General features: G+C 43.3%; 1 protein-coding gene and 1 long non-coding RNA gene across 10 annotated transcripts in view; one reads left to right on the top strand and one right to left on the bottom strand.

Annotated features, from left to right (window-relative positions):
* Window positions 1-11,734, top strand: part of LOC102959166 (ankyrin repeat domain-containing protein 62-like) — a 114,548-nt gene extending 102,814 nt beyond the window's left edge. For all 5 annotated transcript variants that reach the window (XM_042977118.1, XM_042977117.1, XM_042977119.1 and 2 more), the window contains 5 exons: window positions 1,866-2,156; window positions 2,692-2,909; window positions 4,155-4,383; window positions 10,069-10,114; window positions 11,512-11,734. In XM_042977118.1, the coding sequence (XP_042833052.1) occupies window positions 1,866-2,156; window positions 2,692-2,909; window positions 4,155-4,383; window positions 10,069-10,114; window positions 11,512-11,645 (918 nt within the window). In that variant the 3' untranslated portion in view covers window positions 11,646-11,734. The remainder of the gene's footprint in view (window positions 1-1,865; window positions 2,157-2,691; window positions 2,910-4,154; window positions 4,384-10,068; window positions 10,115-11,511) is intronic.
* On the bottom strand, window positions 5,811-24,785 carry LOC122236232. Of its 5 annotated transcripts, none has more exons than XR_006214324.1 (3): window positions 24,456-24,785; window positions 6,421-6,550; window positions 5,811-6,223 (listed from the first exon to the last, which is right to left on the bottom strand). It is a non-coding gene; the product is annotated as an uncharacterized LOC122236232 (long non-coding RNA). The 5 variants fall into 5 exon arrangements; XR_006214325.1 differs by lacking the exon at window positions 24,456-24,785 and adding an exon at window positions 16,676-16,818; XR_006214328.1 differs by lacking the exon at window positions 24,456-24,785 and adding an exon at window positions 12,693-12,938.
* Window positions 24,786-27,850: the final 3,065 nt, after the last annotated feature.

The raw sequence follows: 27,850 nt of genomic DNA, 5'->3' as shown, positions 1-27,850 counted from the left end.
CAGTTGCATAGTCTTTCTTTAGTTTCTCTTTCCTATCTGTTTACTCTCAGGTATTTTGTAGCATGACTTCCCTTTCCTCCAGTGTCATTTTCTTCACTTGCTTAGAAACCCTTGCTGTCAGCCTCTTCACAGGCCATCAGGCTTCCACTAAGTGTCTCGTGGAGGCCCTTTTTGGGTCTCATTCTTATGCTTTTCTACATCTTTCCAGGTTCCACCTACCTCCTGGTTCAAAGGAAGTTTAGTTTTAGGTTTTTTGAATAGCAGCACACCATTTTTAGTATCAGTATCTGTGGTAGTAATTTACTGCTGCATAATAAGCCACCTCAAAGCCTAGTAGTTCAAAACAGCATTTATCTTGTTCACCAATCTTTAGTTTAGGCAAAGCATAGTAGGGCAACTCATTTCTTCTTCGTTTGGCATCAGCTGGCATAACTGGAAGCTGGAGACTAGAATCATCTAAAGGCTTGTTCATGCACGTGTTTGGCTGTTGAAGCTGGCCTTTGGCTAGGACGTTGGCTAGTCTCAGCTGGAGTATCTACATGAAGACTCACTAGGTAGCCTGGGATTCCTCAAAACGTGGTGGCTGGGTTCTAAGGGTGAGCTTCCCTAGAGAAAGAAAGTGAGATGGAAGCTGTATCACATTTTCCAAGCTGGCCTTAAAAATCACAGCAGTGGGGCGCCTGGGTGGCTCAGTCGGTTAAGCGGCCGACTTCGGCTCAGGTCACGATCTCGCGGTCCATGAGTTCGAGCCCCGCGTCGGGCTCTGGGCTGATGGCTCAGAGCCTGGAGCCTGCTTCCGATTCTGTGTCTCCCTCTCTCTCTGCCCCTCCCCCGTTCATGCTCTGTCTCTCTCTGTCTCAAAAATAAATAAAACGTTAAAAATCACAGCAGTTCTGCATATTCTGCTCACTAGAAACCAGTTACTGAAGCCAGCATATATTTAAGGGGCAGGATTTTCACAGAAGTATCAACAAATTTATAAAACGACCACATCCACTCACCTTGTCTTACCAATCATATATAATGGATGGAAGACCTTCCCAACTCAGCATCACTGAAACTCCAGCCAGTTTTGTTGTTGTTGTGGTTGTTGTTGTTGTTGTTGTTGTTTAGTATGATCTCTTATTTCCTAGAAAGTAACAAAGGATTACAAGATAACAGTATTGAATTAATTTTGTTTTTGTCTCAAAAAAATATGTGGATTATCCAATTAAAGTTTTATACTGGGAGATGTGATTTCTTAACCTGGAGAATTATTTCTCCCGGGAACGCAGTTCAAATTAGCATGAAAACATTTGCAGCTCCGAAAAAGGCCGTGGCATTAGAAACATTACTTGTAGATTCATGAATTAGAGTCTTATTTTCAGAGTCTTATCTTGGGACGTATTTTTGAACTCGGGCATACATAAGTCAATATGATATTGCTAAAACTTCTTTAAAAATTATGGAGTGTTAAGATCGGGGAAGGGCTAAGAGACTTTCTCCTAAGAGGGGACTTATTTTATGAAAGAAAGATATGAAAGAATGATAGAAAAATAAAAGTATAGAATCAAGTGCAAATGTTGTGTAGTAAAGACAATGATAGCAAAGATCTATTTCAGTAACACCTGATGGCTTTAACTTTGCTCTTGATTTTCTGAGTTGTTTAAGGGTCCACATTCTAAGACAGGGAACATTTTATTGCAAATGAGTTTATCTAACATTTTGAGTGCCTGGTTGGTTCAGTCACCCTTGATGTTGAGATTGTGAGTTCAAGCCTCACACTGGGCTTAGAGGTTACTTAAAATCTGAAAAAAAATTTGATAGTAGTTTTGGGTTAGACTCTTTTCACTCCACTTCCAAACTATAGTGTTTTATTCATGCAGGCTGATGTCCTTACAACACAACTGGAAACTACATCTTCAAAATGTCTACACCTGGATGCAAAAAATCAAATTCTTCAACAAGAGTTATTATCAATGAAAGCTTTCGAAGAAGAACGTGAAAAACTAGAGAGCGATAACAAGAAGTTACAACAAGAAGTAGTAAAATTGAAACAATTTATGGAAATGAATATGGTAGAGCGCAGTCAAGTGGAACAGTATAAACGGGAGATTGAAGAAAGAGCACGACTGGACATAGTAGAAAAATTACACGAAGTCACCCTGTTTTTACAGGTTAATTGATTCATCTGTAATGTGCTTTCATTCATTTCACTGCAAATTCCATTTTGGATAGATGTGTTGTATGGGTTTCCTCTACTTGCTTTATGGTAATTTGTAGACTTCTGGAGGCATTTGTTCGTCCCTTGAACGAGTTCAGTTTTCATCATTGTTCCTACTAAATCGAGAGGATAAGAAAAAATGATGATTTAAACAACTAGTCTCACTATTAAGAGGAAAAGAAAAATTATGATTTAAAAATTGCACTGTACTTGGATTATTCTTAAGGTTATTGTCGACTTTAAAAATTTTGTCATTGATTCTATTATTTGAATTATCAGATTGCGTGAATACTAATACAAGAATGATTGAACTTTAATTTTATAAATCATATTTAATTCAGTTGACATTGATGATAAATATTTTACACTTGAGCTTTTTTTTCATTTAAAATTGCTCTCTGAATCATTGACTCAGAACTAAAGGAAACAGGTATAATTAATTATTCAGATTATAGCTATTTTAAAACTGTCCCGTTAATTTGCTTTAGGCACAAGCAGCAGCTCAAGAAAACTTGGACCAGTTAAGAGAAAATGCTCATGCTTCAACGAGAAGTCAAATGGAACTTAGAATTAAAGATCTGGAATCTCAGGTCTCTACAATGAAGACGTCTCAAGAAGAATCTACTAAAACAGAGTTGGAAACCTACAGGCAACTCTACCTAGAAGAATTAAAAGTTAGAAAGTCCTTGAGAAATAAGCTGAACAGGTAAGCCAAAACAGAATCATAGACAAGAAATTTAGCTTATTAATTTGCCTCTAAAGCATAATTTCTGTGGAGCCAAGATCATGAGATGAGTAGGAAGTGAAAGCCAACTAGATCGTGTAATTTTGGAAAATGATGTTTCTAAGTGAACTTACCTTTGAAATGTTAGTCCAGGACAGTTTGCATCCCTCCTCTTCTTTTTGGTTCTTTTTGGTTTTACAGGACCTCTTCCCCCACCCACCGCCCCCCCCCGCACCCCCCGCCCTGTATATTTTCCATTGATCGGATCTGCTAGTCTTTAAGTGCATTGTTTGAAGCTTTCTCATTTAGAAGTATATTATTATAAAATTGCTTGCCAGAAGTACCCTAAATAGAAATGTCGATGAGTTCATTTTTGGAAGATGACATCTTTAACCTAAAAGCTCAAGTACTACTACTACTACTCATCCTGGCAGCTTGGTACATTTATTCTCTTGATTGTGAACTTTGGTATTATTACTAGAGTGGGCCTTGAGACAAAGTATCCTTTATGTTTTTTCTACTTTACATAATGGCATATATGTGAAATACAGAAAGACTCACACAGGGCTGAAGGGGAGTATAATTCCCAAAGTGGCTAAAACGAGCACCATGGTGGGAGGGAGACAGAAAGGGCAGATTCTGCCTCCAGTGCCTTGGTAACTGTTATAAGCTAATTGCCTCTGTAGCTGTTTTAGTTCTTTCTGATCACACCTCTGCCATCTACTATCTCCCCTAGAGCTTGTTGGTCTCACTGATTCCTCGGTGTCAAATGCTCAGTTTCTTTGAGATAGTAAGTGAAATGTACAAGAGTGGTGAAAGCAAATGCTTGAAAATGACTTTGAGGGATGGTTTATTTTTATATCTGTAAACAGGTTTACGAAATATAAGTATGTATATATAATGGCATCCTGAAGGATCCTGCCGGTACAGCCATTCCAGAAGACAGCAAGTATTATTCATTAAGCCGTGTACATCACTGATAGCCACTTCTCTCCCTTCCCTCACTTGAATTGTTCGTTAGGGGTCCCGCTGGAAACATAAGTATTTCTTTAGAACAATTTTAAAAGTATAATTTTAGATAGTAGGTGTGCTCTGTCACATGTTCAGTGTTAAAACACTGTTCAATGGCAAATGCTATTTACTATTATGGAAACTTAAAAAGATGTGAGTCATTTAGGAATGATTTAGGGAAAAAGAAAATGTATTTGTGTTTTTTAATCTTCACAGGACTAATGAGAGGCTGTCAGAGAACAATACAAAACTTCTTGCGGAGAGACAGCAGCATCAAACTTTACTCAGGACTCTTACTATGAGCCCAGGCCTGGAAACACCTTATTGTGGACATTTTGAAAATAATTCAGTGCTCAATGGAAACCTTACTCCAAGAGGAAACTTGGTGATTCCTACCTTAAAACCACGGCCGTCATATGACTACTGGGAGACTTCCTTGTGGAAGGTTAGTTATATTATCTGTTTTACTTTGGGTTTCAGATATCTGATATAATTGTTGCTTTTAATTTGGTGAAATTCTGAGTTGTTTAAGTAACTAATACATACGAAGTAAAAGTCATAATTATATGTGCTAAGAAAGAATTGAGGTAAATTATATATATATATATATATGTGAATATATATATATATATATATATATATATATATATATATATATTTTAGTCCCTTGTTGTCTCATTTCCAAGAGATACTTATTTTTATTTTATTTTAGCGAGAGAATGAGTGAGTGCATGCAGGGGAGGGGCAAAAGGAGAGGGAGAAAGAGAATCCCAAGCAGGTTTCATGCTCAGCACAGAGCCCAATGTGGGGCTCAGTCTCAAAACCATGAGATCATGACCTGAATCAAAATCAAGATTTGGACACTGAAAACAACTGAGCCACCCAGGTGTACCACAAGAGACACCTAGTATTAACTGTATTCAATAAATATAACTAAACTGACCCATGTTAAATTTCTTGAAAAGCTTTCATTTAAATTTGATTTTAGAAAGTAAATGTTATTGCCTGCTGACCACAGGTACACTTAGATGCTTGGACTTATTTTCAGTTGGCAGTGGTTCATAAACATTTGAAGGTTTTGCTATCATCCAGTTTTTGCACCCCTGTATGTCAGTGAATGATCGTCCTCCAAACACTTAACGACATATGAATGTTTACTATTTAAAAGAATCCAAGGGGGTGCCTGGGTGGGTCAGTCATTTCAGCATCTAACTCTTGATCTCAGCTCAGTTTTGATCTCAGGGTCATGAGTTCAAGTCCTGCATTGGGCTCTACACTAAGCATGGAGGCTACTTTAAAAAAAAAAAAAGAATCCACGGTAAGTCCTTTTTATGAATTAAATCAACTTGTAACACTAAAATGGTTAATTTCTCTTTTAAGTTAAATTTTTGCTATTTTCTTACATGAGAATACATCTTTAATTGCTTTCTTACTTATGGCACTCTTTTTTCTTTTTCCTTTTTTTTTGACTTATAGCACGTTTGTTTCAATTTTTATTGAATCGCTCTTGATGAACGATTGTAGAGCATTTTATAAATAGCTAAATCAAGAAAATACTTGAATTTTTAAAATGAAGCTTTTATTTCTTCAAATGAGTTCTTTGCCCCTTTCTCTTTTCTTTTTCTGGAACCCCTTGAATGCAAGTATTATTACACTGGATGTTGTCCCACAGGTCCCTTAACCTAGTCTCACTTTTAAAGTTCTTTTTTCTTTTTGTTTTTCATCTTGGATGATTTCTACTACCCTGTCTTGCAAATTGTTGATCTGTTCTTCTGCATCTTTCTACCTGCTGCTGATTCCCTCTAGTGTATTTGTCATTTCTGTTATTGTATCCTTCAGCTCTGATTGGTTCTTTTTTATATTTTCTATCTCTTTGTTGATGTTATCACTGGATCCATTCATTCTCCTCCCAAGTTCACTGAGCATCTTTATGACCTTTACCTTGAACTCTTTATGAGGTACATCACTTATCTCTGTTTTTTTTTTCTTAGTTTTTTTTCTTAGTTTTGTTAGTTTTTTTTTTTTTTCTTAGGTGTTGTCATGTTCTTTCATTTGGAAGGTATTCCTCTGTGGCCTCAGTTTGTCTGACTTTCTATGTTTGTTTCTAAAATGGTTTCTTTCAACTTTTTCTCTCTTTTGAGTGGGCGTTGCTTTTGAACAATGTACATTAGTTATAAAGTCAAGGAAGAAGAGAATGTTTCTGTAAGTGTTGTCTAGTCATTTTTCTTGGTGGAGCTGTGACAGGTGACACTGGGTAGGCGGCAAGTAACACTGCTCTTCTCTTTCTAAATTCAGAACGCAGGAGACAGGGAGATGGAGAGAAACTTAGTAGCTTTATTACTAATACACACTAACAAATTGGAGGATATGATTTAGGTTATGTTAGCCACATTGGGCTTCCTCCCAAATTGGGCACGTCCCCACACAGTTGTAAATTGAGGAAACAAATGCTTGACCCCCACCCCGGGGGCCGGGTGCTTACCACAGAGCTGAGAGCAGACCCAAATTCATGTTACTGTGGGCAGGCACATCTTTTCAAAGAGGAGATTCAGAAACACATAAGCACTGCTTAGCTCCTTCTCCAAATTCACCCGTTAGGTAAGTCTCCCTTCCTGTCAGGAGGGAGAGAGAGATAAGTCCAAATGTGAGAAGTGAAGGTTCACCTATTATTTCTGACCAGATTTAAATTATAAATAAAGTGAATTGTGTCTTTTGTACATACCAACTAATGATGAGAGGTTAGACAGAAGCATGCTAGATGGGAAAGAGAAATCTGTTGGGTTTTAAATTTTGCTGTAAATAACCACACCATGGGTTCCCTCATTTGTTGATTGATTTTGATAAACCAAAATTTCTTGGGAAGAAATAAATCATTCTTTCAGGAAGAATTTCCTCAGATTCAGCTTGCTTGCTTCACCTAAAGCTTCTCTCTCTCAAGTTCTCTGTCCTGTGGTTTAAAAAAGTTGTGCTTAAAAACTGACTGCTACTAAAAGGAGTTAACATAATTTCTGTTCCTTTATTTTTATTCATGACTTTAAAATTTGTAATTTAGTTAGAGAGCTACTATTGTGTGCCTCATACCTAATCATTTTTGAGCCACATGACAAAGTTTTATGTATTCGTTTTTCTGAGTTATACTTAAAATATACGTATTTTTCCTGACTATGAGGAAGTAACTGGCATAGAACTCTAGGCTTGGTAAGACCAGAAGTGTATTCCTGGTCTGCATCTAGTTGTTTTCATGACCTCAGGCAAAGTACACTCTCTCTGAGCCCTTTTTGTCTATTATGCAAAAGTCGGGATTTTGACTAAATTAGTGACTTTTATACCTTCAAAATAATTTTGTTTTCAAAGAATAGAACGTAATTTTTTTTTTTGCATTACACTGTATTGTGTAAAACAGAGAGAAGTAGAGCTGTCTAACTAAAGGAGAGATGGAGACTATGGCTGTGACTTCCTTGTCCCTCAATCCTGCAGTGTCCCCAACCGAACCTTAGATTTCTATGGGCCATATTTGAATGCTAACAGTAATGAGAAAATCCTTCTAATTAAAAATTCTTTAAAAATGTTCTTTGAATTAAAATTTGCTGATATATAGTTTTTCTGTGTATAATTTTCTCACCCTCGTATATCTCTGATAAATGGAATGGTATACATAAAAGTACACATGTGTCCTTATTCATGGACTTGAAAGCTATTTTCACCATCGAAACACAGTTTTCACCTAGAAATAAACATAAAGGTCACAGAGGTAAATATTTAGGAAAAGAGCTTTTGGGGAAAAGATGCAACATTACCTCGACAGTTCCTTAAGTCATGTCATGTAAAAAACGTGGTTTATATTTTATATCGTATTTATTAATGGTAATATAAAGTTGTTTGAATAAAGCCTTCCCCCGTCATCTGGTATTGAGTTATTAATTTTATAAGTCTGGTATAGTAATGTTGTCCCATTCATTTTATAAGCCTGAATATAATGCTATTGTCAAAAAAGTGTTATGGTTCCTCAAAAACTTAAAAATAGATATTCATTAATTCCACTACTGCGTATTTACCCAAAGAAAATGAAAACACTAATTTGAAAAGCTGTGTGCATCCCTATGTTTATTGAGACATTGTTTGCAATAACCAAAATATGGAAGCAACCTAAGTGTCCATCGATAGATGAATGGATAAAGAAGATGTGTAATATGTATACAATGAAATATACCTCAGCCATCAAAAAGAATGAGATCTTGCCATTTGTGACAACATTGATAGACCTAGAGGGTATTATGCTAGGTGAAATAAATCGGAGAAAGACAAATAAATACCATCTGATTTCACTTACATGTGGAATATAAAAAAACTAAACAAGTCAACAAACAGAATCATAACTACAGAGGACACATTGGTGGTTGGTATGGGGGAGGTGGGTAGAGGGTAAGGACAAAATAGGTGAAGAGGAGGAAGAGGTACAAATTCCAGTTATAAAATAGGTAAGTCACAGGAATGAAGAACACAGCATATGAAATATCCTCAATAATATTGTATTAATGTTGTATGGTGACAGAGGGTAACTACACGTACGGTAGTGAGCATAGCATAGTGTCTACAATTGTCCAATCTGAATTTGTATACTGAAATTAGTGTAACAGTGTCTGTCAACTATACTTCAATTAAAAAAAGGTATTAGGGAAAATAGTTTCTGAAAATATTGGGAAACATGTCAGCCAAAACATTTGTCCTCACACCTACATTTGTAAAGACATTGGAATCCTTATCACCAGTGTTGATTCTGTTCAGTACACTATTTTGGAGCCCGTTTGGGGCATTCAGGGAGAGGCTACCTTGCATAAGAAAGATCTAAATAAGAACATTCTCGATAGGAACACTTGTAATATACAGTTGACCCTTGACCAACATGGTTTCGAACTGTGCGGGTCTACTTTACTTACACATGGATTATTTTTGGATACTGTATAGTACTGTAAGTGTATTTCCTCTTCCTTCTGTTTTTCTCAATGTCATTTTTTTGCCCTGGCTTATTCTACTGTACAACACATGTACGAATCGACTGTTTATGTTACCGGTAAGGCTTCCGGTCAACAGTAGGCTATTAGTAATTAAGTTTTGGGGGGATGAAAAATTATATGCAGGTTTTTGACTGCACCGCAACCTCTGTGTTATTCAAGGGTCACCTGTAGTTGGAAATATTCGTACACATTTCATAAGTAAGTAGATGACCATAACTTTAATAAGTCAAGTGTTTCCAAACTGGGTCCTAATTTGGAGAAAGGAAACAAGTTACAATTGAAAATTGTATATTGTTTTCCTTATCTCTAATTGAGAAAGTTATAAATCAGAAGCTAAGCTTGAAAACTGTTGTAACCCTCTATTTTTCCTTTCTTCAAAGAGATTTTCTGAAATCTTTGTGTGCATATGAAAAGAAATAAGTGTTTTAGTCATAATACAGATAGCAAAATATTATTACTCAATTTTTTGCCAATAGAATTTCCACATGACAGTATGACAGTCCCACATTCTTCATTTTATATGTATTTAAGAGTCAGTCCTGAAAAATTAATAGCAAAAGCATTGCTTCAAATTTTGTTTTTCTAAAAGTGAAAGAATGGAAAGCCCATTTAAGGAACAATTCATTAAGGTAAAAAACTGATTGAACTTTCATAAATGGCAGGTTTTCTAATCATTTCCAAGTAATAATTCAGTATACAATATAATTCTTGTTTAAACTTTTTTGTACCAGTAAGATCAAACATCACCTTTCAGAGATTATACACATTCAATAGATCAATATTAATTGTGCTTTTTAGCAGATTCACTTAAATGGCATTATATATACGTATACACACACACACACACACACACACATATATATATATACACACATATATACATGTGTGTGTATGTATGTATGTATGTATGTATCTGTTCTCAATTATCTAAAACTAACATAAAATAGGTAGGAATTTATTTTATTCATGTGATTGTCTTTCTATGTAAGCAATCCCTAACTTCGGTTTAATCTCTACAAGTATTGTTTCAAGACCACATGTCGTAAGCTATATATAATTCCTACAATGTCTTTTGTTTACCTTACACATTCTAAATAATATTTGACTTATTTCAGATGCAGCGGGAGTTGGAGAAAGCAGTAACCAGAGCACCAGAAGAAGGTATGTTGCCAAAAATGTATGAAGTTAGATATCATTGATTTCTGAAATAAACTATAAATAGTAAATGGCATCCCTTTCTATTGTTTGGATAATGGATGCTGCATTCACATTTTTTTTGTACATATCTAATAAAAAATGTAAAAACATGAGCATAATGAAGAACACACTTCTTCCTCATTTAGTCCTCATGTTTCATAGCTCTTTTAAAATCCCCCAAAAGTCTAGGGGCACCCAGGTGGCTCAGTCGGTTGGGCGACTGATTTCAGCTCAGGTGGGTTCAGACCCTACACAGGGCTCTGTGCTGAAAGCTCGGAGCCTGGAGCCTGCTTCATATTCTGTGTCTCCCTCTCTCTGTGCCCCTGCCCGCTTGTGGTTTGTCTCTCTCTCAAAAATAAATAAACGTTAAAGAAGTTTTTTTCAATCTCCCTAAATCTATATATCTGTTATTATTTCTGGCGATAATCTTCCTTCACTGGTGCCATCCCTATGGAACTGTCAACCTGCACAAGTCTCAGAAAAGGTGTGCTTTATCAAATTGTTGTTTCCGCTAGTGATAGAAGACCCAAAAAGCCAAAGTCGTCTTAGTAATGCTTGGTTAAGTAATTAGAGGTCATATAGCTGTCACTTGACAGGTAACGGGTTTCAATCTTCACTCACTGACTTTGTCATTGCTTTTGCCCTTGGGAAAAACTTTAAATTCCTTAGCATGGAATGAAAACACCCAAATCAGTTTGCTTCTTGCCAGATTATTCAGCCTTGTCTCACTATTTCCCTACTCTGCTGCTTTGCTCTAGCACCTTCTCAAACTAAACTACTCATAATTGCACAAGTGTTCTTCCTCACTTCTAGCTCTTTGTATGTGCTTCCTCCCTCTACCTAGCATACTCTTTCCTTGTCCTTCAGGTGTCAGATTACATATCACCTTCACCAAAAAGCAGACAATATTGACGCAAAACTGGGATGTCCCTTCTGTGTGTTCCAGTAGTGCTGTGTTTTATACCTGTCACTTACATCTGTATATCAAGGAAGGTCCTGTTCAGAAATGTTGGGAAATGCCTGTTTGATGTTTCAGTTTATAGTTTATGATTGTTCAGGGTGGACTGTGTCCTCATCTTGTAATTTCACCTTGTAATGAAAAAACCAGAAACTCTGATATTTATCCACAATAGCAATTAATTCAGTGTGCAACCCTGAGCAAAATATATTTAGTACTAATCTTGGGTTTCATATTGCAGTTGTACGTAGTTATTTTTCAATTTTCTTAACACCTGTTCATAAAGGCCCCAACTTTCTTTTGTTCTTTTTCTTTTCTTCTTTTCTTTTCTTTCTTTTTTTTTAAGGACTTGTAGTGAAAAGTATTTTGGAGAAAGAAGATAATTCTTTCTTTTCCTTTTCAGCTGCTACCGAATTTGAACGAGGATCCTGTAGAACTCCTTTAGTATCTACTGATGATTCAATTCTAAATCAAGATCCAGTATGGAAAGCGTCACGAGAATATGTACAGATTTTGAACAAAAAATATATGATTTGAAAAATAAATAGAAAAAATTTACTGGATGCTTACAAAACATTGTCCACTATATGGAAAAATCTTGATTAAAGGAAAATGTTTTTGTGTCACATGTGTGTAATGAAAATCTGTATAATATTTTAAACTATGTTTCTTGGCATCTCATTAAATTTTAAGCACATTTTGTACGTGGAAAGCAGCACTAGAGGGTTTGACATACATCAGACTGTTCCACTCCCTGCTGTTTGCACAGCACACAAACAAACAAGTTGTCATTAATACTTCAGTAGTGTTCATGGATGGCTTTTTTGTATTTTCCAATTTTTTATCACTATATGTGGGCCTAAAGATTTAGACATTAGTTTGATGTATTCCTGCTATGGCTATTGCCAATGTTTGTACATATTACAATTTTTTATAGTGCCATAAAACCTATTTATAATTTTAATTGTCAACACTGATTCATAGCTCTTTCCACATGGAGAAATAAAATTTGCATAAGGCTTTTCACCTTTTCTATTTATTTATTTATTTATTTAGTTAGTTATTTTTTATTTGCTTTTTGGAAACAAAGTTAGAGAAAAGAAAAAATAGAGAAACAAAAGAAAAAAGAACTGCCCCTCCCCCACCCCAGAGCCATTTGCAAGTAAATTGCTAACGGGATGCCTGATTCCTGTAGCATTTAAATCCTACAAGTCAGTACATTCCACATAACTACCATACAACCTTCACAATCAGAACATTAACTCTAATACACTTGTCGCTTGAACAATGGGGTTAAGGGCTCTGACCCCTGCCCCCCACAGTCAAAAAGCCATGAACAACTTTTGACCCCCCAGAGACTTAACCACTGCTACTACCAGTGGTCTTTTGTATATGATATGTATCGTACTATATTCTTAATGTAAGCTACAGAAAAAAAATACCATGAAGAAAATTATAAAAGAAAATACATTTCCAGTACTGAAAAAAAAATGTGTAGTCAGTGCACCCATCAAAACTCTTTTGTTCAAGGGTTCAGTATAATTCTATCATTTATTCCTCATAATTCTTTTTAAGTTTGCTCACTTATCTGTAGTATACGTGATACCAAGGAAGGTCCTGTTCAGAGCCATGTATTGAATGCAGTTGTGTGTCTTTGTCTCTTTCACTCTAGAACAGTTCCTTTGTCTTTCCTTGACTTTCATGACTTTTAACCTTTTGACGAGTAAATTCCAGGAATGTGCAATGTCTTTCAATGTGGATTTTTCTTAGGTTTCCTTACGGTAAAATTCAGATCATACATTTTTAGCAAGAGTATCACTACAACCTACTCTTTTCATTGCATCCTCTCATGTGACCTACAATTTTGATTTGTCCCAATACTGGTGATGTTAATGTTGGCCAGCGGAGGTAGTATCTGCCAGGTTTCTCGCCTGGAATGTTAACTTTCCACTTTCCAATTAGTTAGTATTTTGTGGGGAAGTACTTTGAGACACGTACACATATCCTTTCTCAGACACCCTGTGCCAGGCCACCTCTTCTGCAGATGGTTTGCCCCCCTGCAGGTTCTGAAAACCCACGCTGGGCTATTCTTCCCCTGTGCAGATGCCTCCCCACCCTGTCCAGTCTGTGATACTTCATTATTCTATATCATTCACTTTTCAGGGATGCTCTCACTTGAGCTCCAACACTGTGCAGGGTGACTGTCCCACACGTAATGCCTTCCCCATTCTGTCTAAGCTCCAGCACCTCACTCTGGACCCCCACAACTCCATGCCTCTGTTTCTAGGACTGGAAACTAAACTGTTGGGGATGAGAAAGAAGAAAGGAAGGAAGGGCTCCACAGGTCTTCTTTAATCAACTTGGCAAGCTCTCCAAAGCCGTTTCTCATTGGAATTGCATTGAATCTGCCAATAGTTTGTAAGGAAAGACATTTCTTATACTGATTTTTCCAAACAACTAGTCTTTTAATTGTCTAAGCTTATTCCCCACAATATATTGTTTCTTACTCGAGTGTTTTATCTGCAGATTCCTTTGGATTTGGGGCATGCAGCGACATATAATCTATAAATAGTGGCATTTGGGGTTCTTTCCAATTCCTAGAGCTTTCATTTTTTTTTCTTTCCTACTACAAGAATGACGTTGAGTAAATGTGAGGATAGTGAGTGTTCGTGTCTTCTTGAAATTGCAACATGTAAAAGTAGTTTTCTACAACTATGTAGATAGTGGGGTTTTTTAAAGTGTATATCTTTTATCAGTCTCTTGGGTTTGCTCTTGCCGTTTACAACAGAGCACCATCAACACAGTGTCTTACAGCCACACACATGTATCTCACATTTTTATGGGTCAGAAGCTGAGCAATGGCTTAGCTGGGTCCTTTGTTCAGGTTCTCACAAGGCTGTACCCAAGGTGTCCGCTAGACGGCCCTTCCCCATTTGGGTGCTTCGATGGGGAAGAATCTGCTTCCAAGCCCATTGCGTTTGTTTTTAAGAGAATTTCCTTGTGACTGTATGACTGGACTCATTTCCACAGCTCTTTGCTAGTCGGCTAGTTGGAGGCTTAGGTCCTAAGCGTTCCCAGACACTTGTCTTAGTCCTTTTGGGATGCTCTAACAAAATGCCATAGGCTTACGAAAAAAAGTTTTATTTTTCACAGTTCTGGAGGCTGGGAAGTCCAAAATGAAGGCACTGGCAGATTCAGTGTCCAGCGATGGCCTGCTTCCTGGTTCATGGACGCTGGTCTTGCTCCTTGGCACAGGCCAAGGGAGCTCTCACAGCCCTCCTTTATAAGGGCACTAATCCCATTCATGAGGGCTCCACCTTCATGACTTAATCACTTCCCAAATCCCCCACTTCTAAATACTATCACGTTGAACATGAAGATTTAACACATGAGTTTCGGTGAGTGGGGACACAAATATTCAGCCTAGAGCAAGGCTGTTCCTTGTTCGTGGCCACGTAGACTTCCTCGATATGGCCGCTGAGTTTAGGAGGCCAGCAAGGGGAATGTCACTTCAGAGAAGGCTCAGTCCTCCTCAAAGGGTGTTCACGTGATCAGATCAGGTTTGCCTAGCATAATCCTCCTTTTGGTTGACTTTGAATTAACTGAATTAATTATGTCTGCAACAGTCCTTTACATTTGCCATATTCTAATAGCTAAAGTCAAGTCACAGATCTTAAGAGAAAAGAATTATAAAGAAAAGGTGACAACGCTAAAGGGCAGATATTATGGGGTCACTTAGGGTCTTTCTGCTACAAGTATATTGAGGAAGTTCCCTTATAATACTAGTTTTCTAAGTTTTGTCATGAATGACTATTGAATGCTAACAGATGTTTATTTCACATCTATTGAGATAGGTTTTTTTAACTGTTTATTTTTGAGAGAGACCAAGCAAGCCAGCAGGGGAGGGGCAGAGAGAGAGGGAGACAAGATCTGAAGCAAGCTCTGCACTGACAGTGGCGAGCCCAATGCGAGCTCCACGTGGGGCTGAAACTCACACACTGTCAGATCATGACCTGAGCCTAAGTTGGATACTTAACCGGCTGAGCTACCCAGGCACCCTGTGATAAGTTTTTAAAATATTTGTGAATGGGGGGAGGGGCCAAGATGGCGGAACAGCATGGAAGTTTTGTGCGTGTCTCACACCCATGAAATACAGCCAGGCCAACACGAAACCATCCTACACACCTAGAACACTGATTGGAGGACTAACACAACAATCTGCACAAGCTGAACCACAGAATTCAGCAGGAATTTACCCCAAAAGAATGAGCATGAAGAAACGACAGCCAGGGATTTAACCAACACAGATAGAAGCAAGCTGTCTGACCCAGAATTTAGAATCACGATAATAAGAATATTAGCTGGGGTCCAAAATAGATTAGAACCCCTTTCTGCAGAGATGAAAAAAGTAAAAAATAGCCAGAATGAAATTAAAAATACTACCACTGAGCTGCAATCACGGATGGATGCAGTGGCGGCAAGGAGGGACAAGGCAGAACAGAGAATCCGCGATATAGAGGACAAAGTTATAGGGAATAACGAAGCAGAAAAAAAAAAGAGGGAGATTAAGGCAAAAGAGCACGATTTAAGCATTAGAGAACCAGTGACTCATTAAAAAGGAACAACATCAGAATCATAGGGGTCCCAGAAGCGGACGAGAGAGAGATAGGGGCATTAGGGTAATGTGAGCAAATCATAGCGGAAAACATGTACGAAAGCTGGGGAAAGACACAGACGTCAAAATCCAGGAAGCACAGAGGACCCCCATTAGATTCCACAAAAACTGACCATCAACAAGGCATATCATAGTCAAATTCACAAAATACTCAGGCAAGGAGAGAATCATGAAAGCAGCAAGGGGAAAAAAAAAGTTCCCTAACGTAAAAGGGAAGACAGATCAGGTTTGCAGCAGACCTACCCACAAAAACTTGGCAGGCCAGAAAGCAGTGGCGGGATATATTCAGTGTGCTGAATCAGAAAAATATGCGGGGGCGCCTGGGTGGCTCAGTCGGTTAGGCGTCCGATTTCTGCTCTGGTCATGATCTCACGGTCTGTGAGTTTGAGCCCCCAGTCAGGCTCTGTACTGACAGCTCAGAGCCTGGAGCCTGCTTCGGATTCTGTGTCTCCCTCTCTCTCTGCCCCTCCTCTGCTCATGCTGTCTCTCTCTCTCTCTTGCTCTCTTTCTCTGTCAAAAATTAATAAACATTAAACAAATAAAATAAAAAATAAATGCAGCCAAGAATTCTTTATCCAGCAAGGCTGTCACTCAAGATAGGAGAGAGAGAAAGTTTCCCAGACAAACAAAAATTAAAGGAATTTGTGACCACTAAACCAGCCCTGCAAGAAATTTTAAGGGGGACTTTCTGAGGGAAGAAAAGATGAAAAAAATTACATATACATACATACATATATATACATATACATATATATATATACACAGATACATATATGTATCCGTATATATATACCAAAAGCAACAAAGATTAGAAAGGATCAGAGAACACCACCAGAAACTCCACGTGTACAAGCATCATAATGGCAATAAATTCATATCTTTCAGTACTCACTCTAAATGTCAATGGACTCAATGCTCCAATCAAAAGGCATAGGGTAACAGAACGGATAAGGAAACAAGGTCCATCTATATGCTGTTTCCAGGAGACCCAGTTTAGACCTAAAGACACCTTCAGATTGAAAATAAGGGGATGGAGAACCATCTATCATGCTAATGGTCAACAAAAGAAAGCTAGAGTAGCCATACTTATATCAGACAATCTAGATTTTAAAATGAAGACTGTAGCAAGAGATGCAGAAGGGCATGATGTCATAATCAAGGGGTCTATCCACCAAGAAGACCTAACAATTGTAAACATTTATGCGCCACATGTGACAGCACCCAAATATGTAAATCCATTAATCACAAACATAAAGAAACTCATCGATAGTAATACCATAATAGTAGGAGACTTCAACACCCCACTCACAGCAATGGACAGATCATCTAATCAAAACAATCAACAAGGAAACAATGGCTTTGAATGACACACTGGACCCGATGGACTTAACAGATATATTCAGAACATTTCATCCTAAACCAGCAGAATATACATCCTTCTCCAGTGCACACGGATGTTCTCCAGAATAGACCATATACTGGGACATAAATCAGCCCTAAGTAAGTACAAAAAGATCGAGATCATACCGTGCATATTTTCAGACCACAACACTATGAAACTCGAAATCAACCACAAGAAACAATTGGGAAAGGTAACACATACTTGGAGACTGAAGAACATCCTACTAAAGAATGAATGGGCCAACCAAGCAGTGAAAGAGGAAATTGAAAAGTATATGGAAGTCAATGAAAGGGATCACACCACAACCCAAAACCTCTGGGACGCAGCAAAGGTGGTCATAAGAGGAAAATAGATAGCAATCCAGGCCTTCCTAAAGAAGGAAGAGAGATCTCAGATACACAACCTAACCTTATGCCTTAAGGAGCTGGAAAAAGAACAGCAAATAAAACCCCAAACCAGCAGAAGACAGGAAATAATAAGGATTACAGCAGAAATCAATGCTATCGAAAGAAACAAACAAACAAACAAACAACCCCACAAAAATACCAGTTGAACAGATCAATCAAGCCAGAATCTGGTGCCTTGAAAGAATTAACAAAATTGATAAACCACTAGCCAGTCTGGTCAAAAAAGAAAAAAAGGAAAGGACCGAAATAAATAAAATCAAGAATGAAAGAGGAGACATCACAACCAACACAGCAGAAATAAAAACAATAATAAGAGAATAGTATGAGCAATTATATGCCAATAAAATGGGTAATCTGAAAGAAATGGACAAATTCCTAGAAACATATACACTACCAACACTGAAACAGGAAGAAATAGAACATTTGAACAGACCCATAACCAGTCAGGAAATCGAATTAGTAATCAAAACTCTGCCAAAAAACAAGAGTCCAGGGTCAGATGGCTTTCCAGGGGGAATTCTCCCAAACATTTAAGGAAGAGTTAGCATCTATTCCATTGAAACTGTTCCAAATCATAGAAATGGAAGGAAAACTTGCAAACTCTTTCTATGATGCCAGCATTACCTTGATTCCAAAAGCAGACAGAGACCCCACTAAAAAGGAGAACTATAGACCACTTTCCCTGAGGAACATGGATGCAAAAATTCTCAACAAGATATTAGCCAACCGGATCCAACAATACATGAAAAGTATTACTCACCACGACCAAGCGGGATTTATACCTGGGATGCGGGGCTGGTTCAATATCCGCAAAACAATTAACGTGATTCATCACGTCAAGAAAAGAAAGGGCAAGAACCATAGGACCCTCTCAATAGACGCAGAGAAAGCATTTGACAAAACACAGCATCCTTTCTTGATAAAAACCCTCAAGAAAGTAGGGAGAGAAGGAGCATACCTCGAGATCCTAAAAGCCATATATGAACAACCCGACGCTAATATTATCCTCAGTGGGGAAAAATGGGAGAGTCTCCCCCTAAGGTCAGGAACAAGACAGGGATGTCCACTCTCGCCACTGTTACTCAACATAGCATTGGAAGTCTTAGCCTCTGCAATCAGACAACCCAAAGAAATAAAAGGCATCCACATCGGCCAGGAGGAGGTCAAACTTTCCCTCTTCGCAGATGACACGATACTGTATATGGAAAACCCCAAAGATGCCACCACAAAAAGGCTCGAATGGATTCATGAATTCGGCAAAGTTGCAGGATATAAAATCAATGCGCAGAAATCGGTTGCATTCCTATACACCAACAATGAAGCAACAGAAAGAGAAATCAAGGAATCGATCCCACTTACAGTTGCACAAAAAGCCACAAAATACGTAGGAATAAATCTAACCAAAGAGGTGGAAAACGTATGCACTGGAAACTATAGAAAGCTTATGAAAGAAATGGAAGAAGACACAAAAAGTGGAAAAAGAGTTCATGCTCCTGGATAGGAAGAACAAATATTGTTAAAAGGCCGATACTACCCAAAGCAATCTACATGTTCAATACAATCCCTATCAAAGTAACACCAGCATTCTTCACAGAGCTAGAACACATAATCCTAAAATGTGTATGGAACCAGAAAAGGGCCCAAAGACCCAAAGCAATCTTGAAAAAGAAAACCAAAGCAGGAGGCATCACAATCCCAGACTTCAAGCTATACTACAAAGCTGTAATCATCAAGACAGTATGGTACTGGCACTAGAACAGACACTCAGATCAATGGAACAGAATACAGAACCCAGACATGGACCCACCAACGTATGGCCAACTGATCTTTCACAGAGCAGGAAAGAATATCCAACGGCGTAAAGACAGTCTCTCCAGCAAGCGGTGCTGGGAAAACTGGACAGCGACATGCAGAAGAATGAACCTGGACCACTTGCTTACGCCATACACAAAAATAAACTCAAAATGGATGGAAGACCTCAATGCAAGACAGGAAGCCATCAAAATCCTCGAGTTGAAAGCAGGCAAAAACCTCTTTGATCTTGGCCGCAGCAACTTCTTATTCAACACGTCTCCGGAGGCAAGAGAAACAAAAGCAAAAATGAACTACTGGGACCTCATCAGACTAAAAGCCTTCTGCACAGCGAAGGAAACTATCAGCAAAACGAAAAGGCAACTGACAGAAGGGGAGAAGGTATTTGCAAATGACATATCAGATAAAGGGTTAGTATCCAAAATCTACCAAGAACGTCTCAAACTCAACACCCAAACAACAAATAATCCCGTGAAGAAATGGGCAAAAGACATGAGTAGACACTTCTCCAAAGAAGACATCCAGATGGCCAACCGACACATGAAAAAATGCTCCACATCACTCATCATCAGGGAACTACAAATCAAAACCACACCGAGCTACCACCTTACGCCTGTCAGAATGGCTCACATTAACAACTCAGGCAACAACAGATGTTGGCGACGATGTGGAGAAGGAGGATCTCTTTTGCATTGTTGGAGGCACTGCAAGCTGGTGCAGCCACTCTGGAAAACGGTATGGAGTTTCCTCAAAACACGAAAAATAGAACTACCCAACGACCCAGCAATTGCACTACTAGGCATTTATCCACGAGATACAGGTGTGCTGTTTCAAAGGGACACATGCACCCCATGTCTATAGCAGCACTATCAACAATAGCCAAAGTATGCAAAGGAGCCCAAATGTCCATCGATGGATGAAAGGATACAGAAGATGTGGTATCTAGATACAATGGAGTATTCCTTGGCAATCAAAAAGAATGAAATCGTGCCATTTGCAACTACATGGATGGAACTGGAGGGTATTATGCTACGTGAAATTAGTCAGTCAGAGAAAGACAAAAATCATATGACTTCACTCGTATGAGGACTGTAAGAGACAAAACAGATGAACATAAGGGAAGGGAAACAAACATAATATAAAAACAGGGAGGGGGACAAAACAGAAGAGACTCACCAATATGGAGAACAAACTGAGGGTTGCTGGAGGGGTAGTGGGGGGGGGAATGGGCTAAATGGGCAAGGGGCACTAAGGAATCTACTCCTGAAATCATTGTTTCACTCTATGCTAACAAATTTGCATGTAAATTCTAAAAAAAAAATAGAAAAATTAAATTAAAAAAGTAAAAATAAAAAAAATAAAATATTTGTTACTGTGGGGAATTACATTATTTGCTCATGTTAAAGCAACTTTGCATTTCTCAGATTAACTGAATATAGTTGTGAATTCATTCGTGTTTTTCATTATTTTATTTTATTTTTTTGTTTATTTTTGAGAGAGAGAGCCGGAGCGTGAGCAGGGGAGGGGCAGAGAGGGAAACGCAGAATCTGAAGCAGGCTCCAGGCTCTGAGCTGTCAGCACAGAGCCCGATGCAGAGCTCAAACTCATGAACTTCGATATCATGACCTGAGCAGAAGTGGTCACCCAAGTGAGCCACCCAGGTGCCCCTATTTTATTTTATTTGGGGGAGAGAGAGAGAGAGAGAGTGAGAGAGCGCACAAGAGTGGGGGAGGGGGGCAGAGGGAGAGAGAGAGAAATTCTTTTTTTTTTTTTTTTAATTTTTTTTTCAACGTTTTCTATTTATTTTTGGGACAGAGAGAGACAGAGCATGAACGGGGGAGGGGCAGAGAGAGAGGGAGACACAGAATCGGAAACAGGCTCCAGGCTCCGAGCCATCAGCCCAGAGACCGACCCGGGGCTCGAACTCACGGACCGCGAGATCGTGACCTGGCTGAAGTCGGACGCTTAACCGACTGCGCCACCCAGGCGCCCCAACAGAGAGAAATTCTTAAGCAAGCTCCGGGCTCGATGTGGAGCCAGACGCAGGGCTCAATCCCATAACCCTGGACTCCTGACCTGAGCAGAAATCAAGAGTCGCATGCTTAACCCATTGAGACACCCAGGCGCCCCTCGGGGCCTACATTTTCATTTGGCGTTGGGCCCCACAAATTCTGTCACTGCAAAGTCCCCACCAGGCCACGCCCCCCCTCCCCTCGACCCCACCTGCACACTAGTCTCCCTCAGAATGAAATGCAAACTCCTCTCTGGGCCCACAGACCCCGCCAAGCTGGTCCTCGCATCTTTGCTGCCCTCGCAGCCCTCGTCCACTAGGCCCTAGTCACAGTCCCCACCTTTCAGTCGCAGGGTCCTCCCACTGGCTGCTCCTTGGCCTGGAATGTGGCTGCCTGCTCAGAGGGGCCCTCCTGGCCCTCCAGCTACAGCGACTGTCCCCTGCCCTGGTCTTCTGCTCCCCAGCACTCACAGCGGAAGCTAGCCAGCTCCTTGTTTACCTGTTCATGGTCTGTCTCCCCCACCCACACCCTGGCGCTCAGAATGTCAACAGGAGAGCAGGCTCATCTTAAGCATGTAAGCCTCAGTCACCAGTCACCGGTCGCGGTGGCGCCCCACTCCCAGGACCTAGCCTGGCCGGAGCAGCGCTCCCTAGACAACTGTTCCCTGAGGACAGACCTTGCCTGAGAAGTGATGACAGACTCTGAGTGCCAAGTACCATCTAGTGTGGGGCTGCAGGCCCGGCCAGTGCCAGCCCAACCTGGCAGGGTGTTCTCCCCTGATCCCAGGCCCAGAGAACCCGCTCCGCCCCCGCACCCCGCACTCCCCACCTGGATCCTCAGTGCCCATGAGATCAGCACAGGGTGTCGGGTAGTGCCAGCCCCTCCCAACAGGCTCCCCCCCTCCCCCAGGGGGACAACGTACAAAGGGCCACTTCAGCACGCAGCTTCAGCTCCATCTCTAGCCCACAGGCCTGAGGTGGGGGAGGGGAAGGGAGGGTGTGCCCCAGCCTTCTCCTGTCCTCAGGGAGCCTGCTCTAGCACAGGGCCAGGAGGGTGACAGATTCAAGCTGTAGTGGGGAGAGGCTTTGTTCCAGGAGCTGGCCTTGAGGCGTGGGGGGGATGCCCTTGCACAGCAAGGGGATGAGACACATCAAAGAACAGGGTTGGCATGCCGGGTCAGAGGGTGGTCCCCGTGGACCCAGGCAGCAGGAGTGGAGTGGCGTTCCCCCATGTGGACAGGGCACAGTTGCGAGGTGCAGCCCTGCACTCAAGAGGCTAAAGTGCCTGTAGGGTTAAGGGAGAGAGAGGAGCAGACCCGGCGGGGTCTGGGCCAAGCTGGAGGGCAGAGGCCTGGGCTCAGAGTCCGCTCCCATCCTGCCTGGGACCCTCTGCCACAAGACCGGCCACAAAGAACTCGCTCAAATAGTGCTTCCTGAAACCTGAGCTGATAACCCAAGATATGACCATCCACCCAGTCTCCCAGGCCAGGAGCCCGGCAGTCATCCTGAATCTGGCTTCTCGCTGACCTCGCGCTCCCCATCGCCAGGCATGTCTCTTCCATGCCCAGGTACTTGTCCCACCCGGCCCCCTGTGCCACTGTCCCACGCTGCCTGCGCCACCATCTACGCTCACCTGGACAACAGCAGCAGCCTTGCCAGGGAAGGGGCTCCTGGCTTGAGCCCCACGAGCCAAGCAAAAGCCACATCTGATGCTGCCCCTCTCAGCTTCGAACACCTGCTCCCAGGATAAAGTCCAAATCCTCTAGGAGGCTCCAAGTTTCTGTGTAATCTTTCACTCCTTGCCCAGGGAGGCTCAGCTGAACTGCACTTCCCCCAGGCTGAGGAAGGACTGAGCTGCCTCACCCTACACTGGGCAGTGCTGCCCAACTCTCCTGGGGCCCCACACAGAGCCTGATGCAAAGGAGGCGCTGACCTTGGCCTGTTGAATGAATAAATGACACCCCCCCATCCGCCCCCAAATTCACACACCTGCACCTGCAGTCAGTGCTGCTGGGCTCTCAGAACTGGTCTGGGGTTCGAAAAAGTCTAGTCCTGCCTGGGCAAGGCACACCCCGATGAGGTGGCTCATGTACAGGAACTCGACGGGTCCCCCACAATGGGAGGGAAGTGGTGGAGAGCGGAGACACGGGGAAGGACTCCAGCCTTCCAAGCACTCTGAGCAGGATGGCTGATGGTCCGGAGGAGACCCGGCAAGGAAGGAGGGGAAACAGGAAGGGATCTCGGTTCCTACCTAGGTGCTCAGTGCCTGGCACCATGCCCGGCTGCTGCTGACTCAAAGCATGGGCTGGAACCCTGGCTCCAATGCCCCCCGCCCGCAACTCTGGAATCCTGCTCTCATGGAGGCAGAAAAGCGGGGGCTGGTAACGCCGCCTCACAGGGATCTGGGGAAGTGACCAGGCTGCTCCTGGCCCAGATCCTACAGCTCCAGCTCTCTGGGAGCCCGAGCAAGGTCGTCCACCTCCTTCAGGAGAGGTGGCCTGGAGCACGTGCCCCTGTGGAGCCTCCGTGGAACTGGAACAATGAGCCCTTTCTCTTTTCCCTTCCCAATCCACCTCTGCCCACCCCTGACTTCGAGGGGCTGCGGCGTCCTCAGCTCAGGACCCGACCGTCTCCACCAGGGGACACTCAAGAAGCCCTCACCAAATGGCACAGGGCACCATGAAGGGCTGTGGGCACCGGGCCCCTGCTCCTTCATATGGAGCCGCCAGTCTGTTCTTGCTCCTCTGATTAGTTAGTCTTTTCCCTCTGCTAGACCCCGAGAGCATTCCGGAAAAGGGCCGCAAGTGCCCAAATGTCCCACTGAGTGTGAGAAAGAAGAGAAAGGAACAGCAGTGACCAGACCATCACCACAAGGGGACAGAGTCATTCAGGAGTCAGGTGGCCAGGGTCCAGGCCTTAGCCGTGCCACTAGCTTGCCGGGAGAGCCTGAGCACCAGGTGAAGTGCTCCATCTTGCCTCACCGTCACGTGACCATTTCACAGAGGGGGAAACTGAGGTTTGGAGAGGGGACGGGACTCACCCGAGGTCTGGCAGCAGCCAGCTGTGGGGAGGTCCTGGCTCAGCAGAGACCACGTGCGTGCCACTGCAGCTCACCAATGCTCAAGGCCTCCCCGTTCCTGCCGGACCTCAGTTTCCCCCACTGACCACCGGGGGCACAGACTGGGTCTTCCAGCTTCCGGCCGACGTGAGTGTTCCAGGTTCTAGAAGGCCCACATTCTAGGTCTGCTGCTCCGTCTTCCTCCTCTAAGTTCCGTGATCCCGCTTCTCTGGTCTGGATCACGGGGTTCTACTTTCCAGGTGCTGTGTTCCGGTGCCTGGTCCCCAAGTTCGCCTCTAGAAAGGTCTGCAGCCCAGGCAGGTTCTCCAGCCAACAGGCTTCATTTTCATTCCCTGTATTCTTTCCCAGCCCCCAGCAGTCGGGGCCCACGGGTCACCACCTGGAGCTCCGGTTCCGTCGGCCCTCGGGGCTGCTTTAGGACATGAAAATGGCCGGGGAGGCCTGTCCCAGGCCCCAGGTCACTGGGCTGAAGGGGATACTGGAGATCATCCTCACAGCTGGGCAGGAACACCCTTCCCCGTGTCTCCAGGACCACGTTTCTGACCACCCCCAGCCCTGCCGGCCTCTGCCCCCACCAGCCCGCACTGAGACAGCCCCCAACACGGCACTTCCCCAGGACAGAGACCTTGGGTCATGTTTCTTTGGGGTCAGAGCCTGGTACTTCCTTAGTGGGTGTCTGTTAAACACTTGCAGAATGAATCAACCACGTGTGCCCAGAGTCCCGGCAGGATTACACACTGTCACAGCCTCAAAGACCAGAGTTCACATATGACAGAGATGCTCACGCTGTGTGTGCGTGCAGGCGATGTGCACAAAACACGTGCTCAAAAACACACACACGTCACACCCTCAAGTCAGCAGATCTGTGCCCCTGGCACGTAGCCTGGGCCCTGGCACTTGGCTGAATAACAGCTGACCGAATGAATGGGTGCTCTGTACTAGGTACATGGGGGAGACGGAGATTGAATCCTCACCCAGGATCAAGGCTCAGCTGTGATTCCAAAGACCATTTCCACGAGGTCGAACTTGACTACATTGTAGGAGGACCCCCTGGAAAGGCACTTTGGGGCCGGAGTCGGTAAGGAAGGCAGTCAACAGTGCTACGCACCCACCTGGGCACCCGGATGGAGGTGAAGCAAATAGCCCTAGGGCCACCTCTGGCTGGGAGGGGCAGAGGGCAGCCTGGGGTGGGGTGGGGTGGGGTGGCTTTCCAGGTGGAGGTGGGAAGGCGAGGGCCCTGAGGCCTAACCAGCACGACAGGAAGGACAGCAGAGGTTTGAATGGAATTCTGGGTGTGCTACATCCCAGTAGCCCCAGGTCTGGACTCTCGCTGACCCAAATTCCGAGAAAGAGAGACACACGGGCTAAGCTGTCTGCCCTAGGCACGCCTGTTCTGGGGGATGGGCCCGGGGCCAGGGTCCCTCTGGAAGCCACTCACACATGGTGACCCCAGAGTCTCATGAATGGGGAGCTGGCTGTTTTCAGGGCACCTTTTCTTAGACCTCTCTCCTTTCCATGGTAACTTCATTTTTCTTGTTATAAAGGTTTCACCTACAACCTAGGAAATGTGAAAATCACAGCAAAAGAAGGCTAATATCGCCCACCATCCCCAGGGCTAACATTTTGGCCTAAGTTCTCACAGGCTTTCCGCCCCCCCCCCCCCCCCCCGCCCTGCACCTACTTGCTGGAATGAGCTATCGATGTACATTTCCTGCCAGCCTTAGGACAGCAAGCATTTTCTCTAAGGAGCTTTGTCCTCCATGTGGGAAGACCGAGTGCAGGCCTGAGCCCTGGGGACTTTGCTCTCCTGGGCTTCTTCCCATCCCCCCCAGACCTGACCTGGATCCTGCAGACAAATGCTCCAGCTGGGGACCGGAGTGGGGCAGGGGTACGGCCACATAGCCCTGGGCTCTCCTCTTACAAGCCACAAAGGGACTACCAACCACTCCCCAGGGTGCTCTAGGTCAGTCCCAAGGACCTCGGGCCTTCAACGTTCCCTCTGTGAAATGGGCATGTTTGGCTAGCTATCTGGCCTCAAGGCTCCCCAGCCTGGTCTCCTCTCTGGGCTGCAGGGACAGTCGCCTGAACTGGGCTGCACCTTACAGCTGCTTTCCCTGTCCACTCCACTGGCATCTCAGACCAGGCCCTCAAGGTTTTCAGCATCCTGTGGAGCAGCCAGATGGAAATCCTGGCAGGGCAGATCAGCCTGGCCCTTGGGGTGGGAGTCAGGCAGAGCTTCCTGGAGGGGTCTTAAAGGATGAGCCAGCACCTTCCAGGAGAGGAGGGGAAGGCCACTGCAGACAGAGGGATAGCATCTGCAAAGGCCCAGCGGCGGGGCGGGGCGGGGCGGGGGTGAGGGAGGTGTGTGTGGGGGAAGCCAGCACCTGGATTTCTAGTCTGGGTGGGGTGCTGGTGCATTTCGCCCTCCCTACATGCCAGTGCCTGGAGGCAGACCACAGAGTCTGTTACATCCCCCACTGGTGGCTACAGGACCACTGCCCCTACTCAGGTATGGCCCCGAACTTCCGTGACAGCAATAACACGCCAGGCCCCACAGCAGTCCTGGACACCCCTGAGAGGGGTTTGCCTGGGGACCCTTTGGGGCCAGGCTCTGTGGTTGATTGGCTCTGACAGAGGTCATCCCGCACAGACAGAATCCCCCTGACCCATTCCCTGGACCTCTTGGCCGTGGTGGAGGAGCCTCACACCCTCTGCTCTAGTCCTTATGGCAGGTATGACCTTGGACCCGTCACTCACACCCTGTGGGCCTTGGCTCAAAGACTGAAGACTGATCTGGGCTGTTCCAAGGTCCAGATGGGACCAGAGCTGGCTCTGCCTGAACTGACCACAGGGGTCCCCAAACACCTACTATGTGCCAGAGCCCCCAACACTGCGTCTTTGTTTCTCTCTCCGGCCAGCGCGGAGGCGGGATCTCTTCCCACCACCGCCCCTTACAGACACAGAAGGCCCCTGGATGCAGGTTTTCTGACGCTGGGATATGTGCATAGGTGAAAACGTAGAGCCACACCTCCAAGCCACAGCTGGAACCAACTGAGGTAAGGTGTTACTGCTTCATAAACTGTAGAGTACAGACTCATTGATTTTTTTTCGCACAACGGGCAAGGCTCCGTTCTGTAGGACCCCCTCCCAGCTGTGTGACCCTACTAAGTCACCTGTCTAGGGCTCAGTTTCCATTCAACGAAATAAGGATTACATCAGCACCCCCTCCCAGGGCTCCTGAGATACTGAAATGAAATCAAGCAAGAAAGCACCAGCCCCACTCCCATCCGAGCCATAAATGAGTTCGGACCATTAATATTCACGGTCCTCAGAGATGGCCCGGAAGGCACCTTCTC

This window comes from Panthera tigris (assembly GCF_018350195.1).
Source record: "Panthera tigris isolate Pti1 chromosome D3 unlocalized genomic scaffold, P.tigris_Pti1_mat1.1 chrD3_random_Un_scaffold_51, whole genome shotgun sequence".
NCBI classification, from domain to species: Eukaryota; Metazoa; Chordata; class Mammalia; order Carnivora; family Felidae; genus Panthera; species Panthera tigris.
The sequence above is the reverse complement of the archived record's forward strand: the minus strand, read 5'-3'. Positions and strand labels throughout refer to the sequence as shown.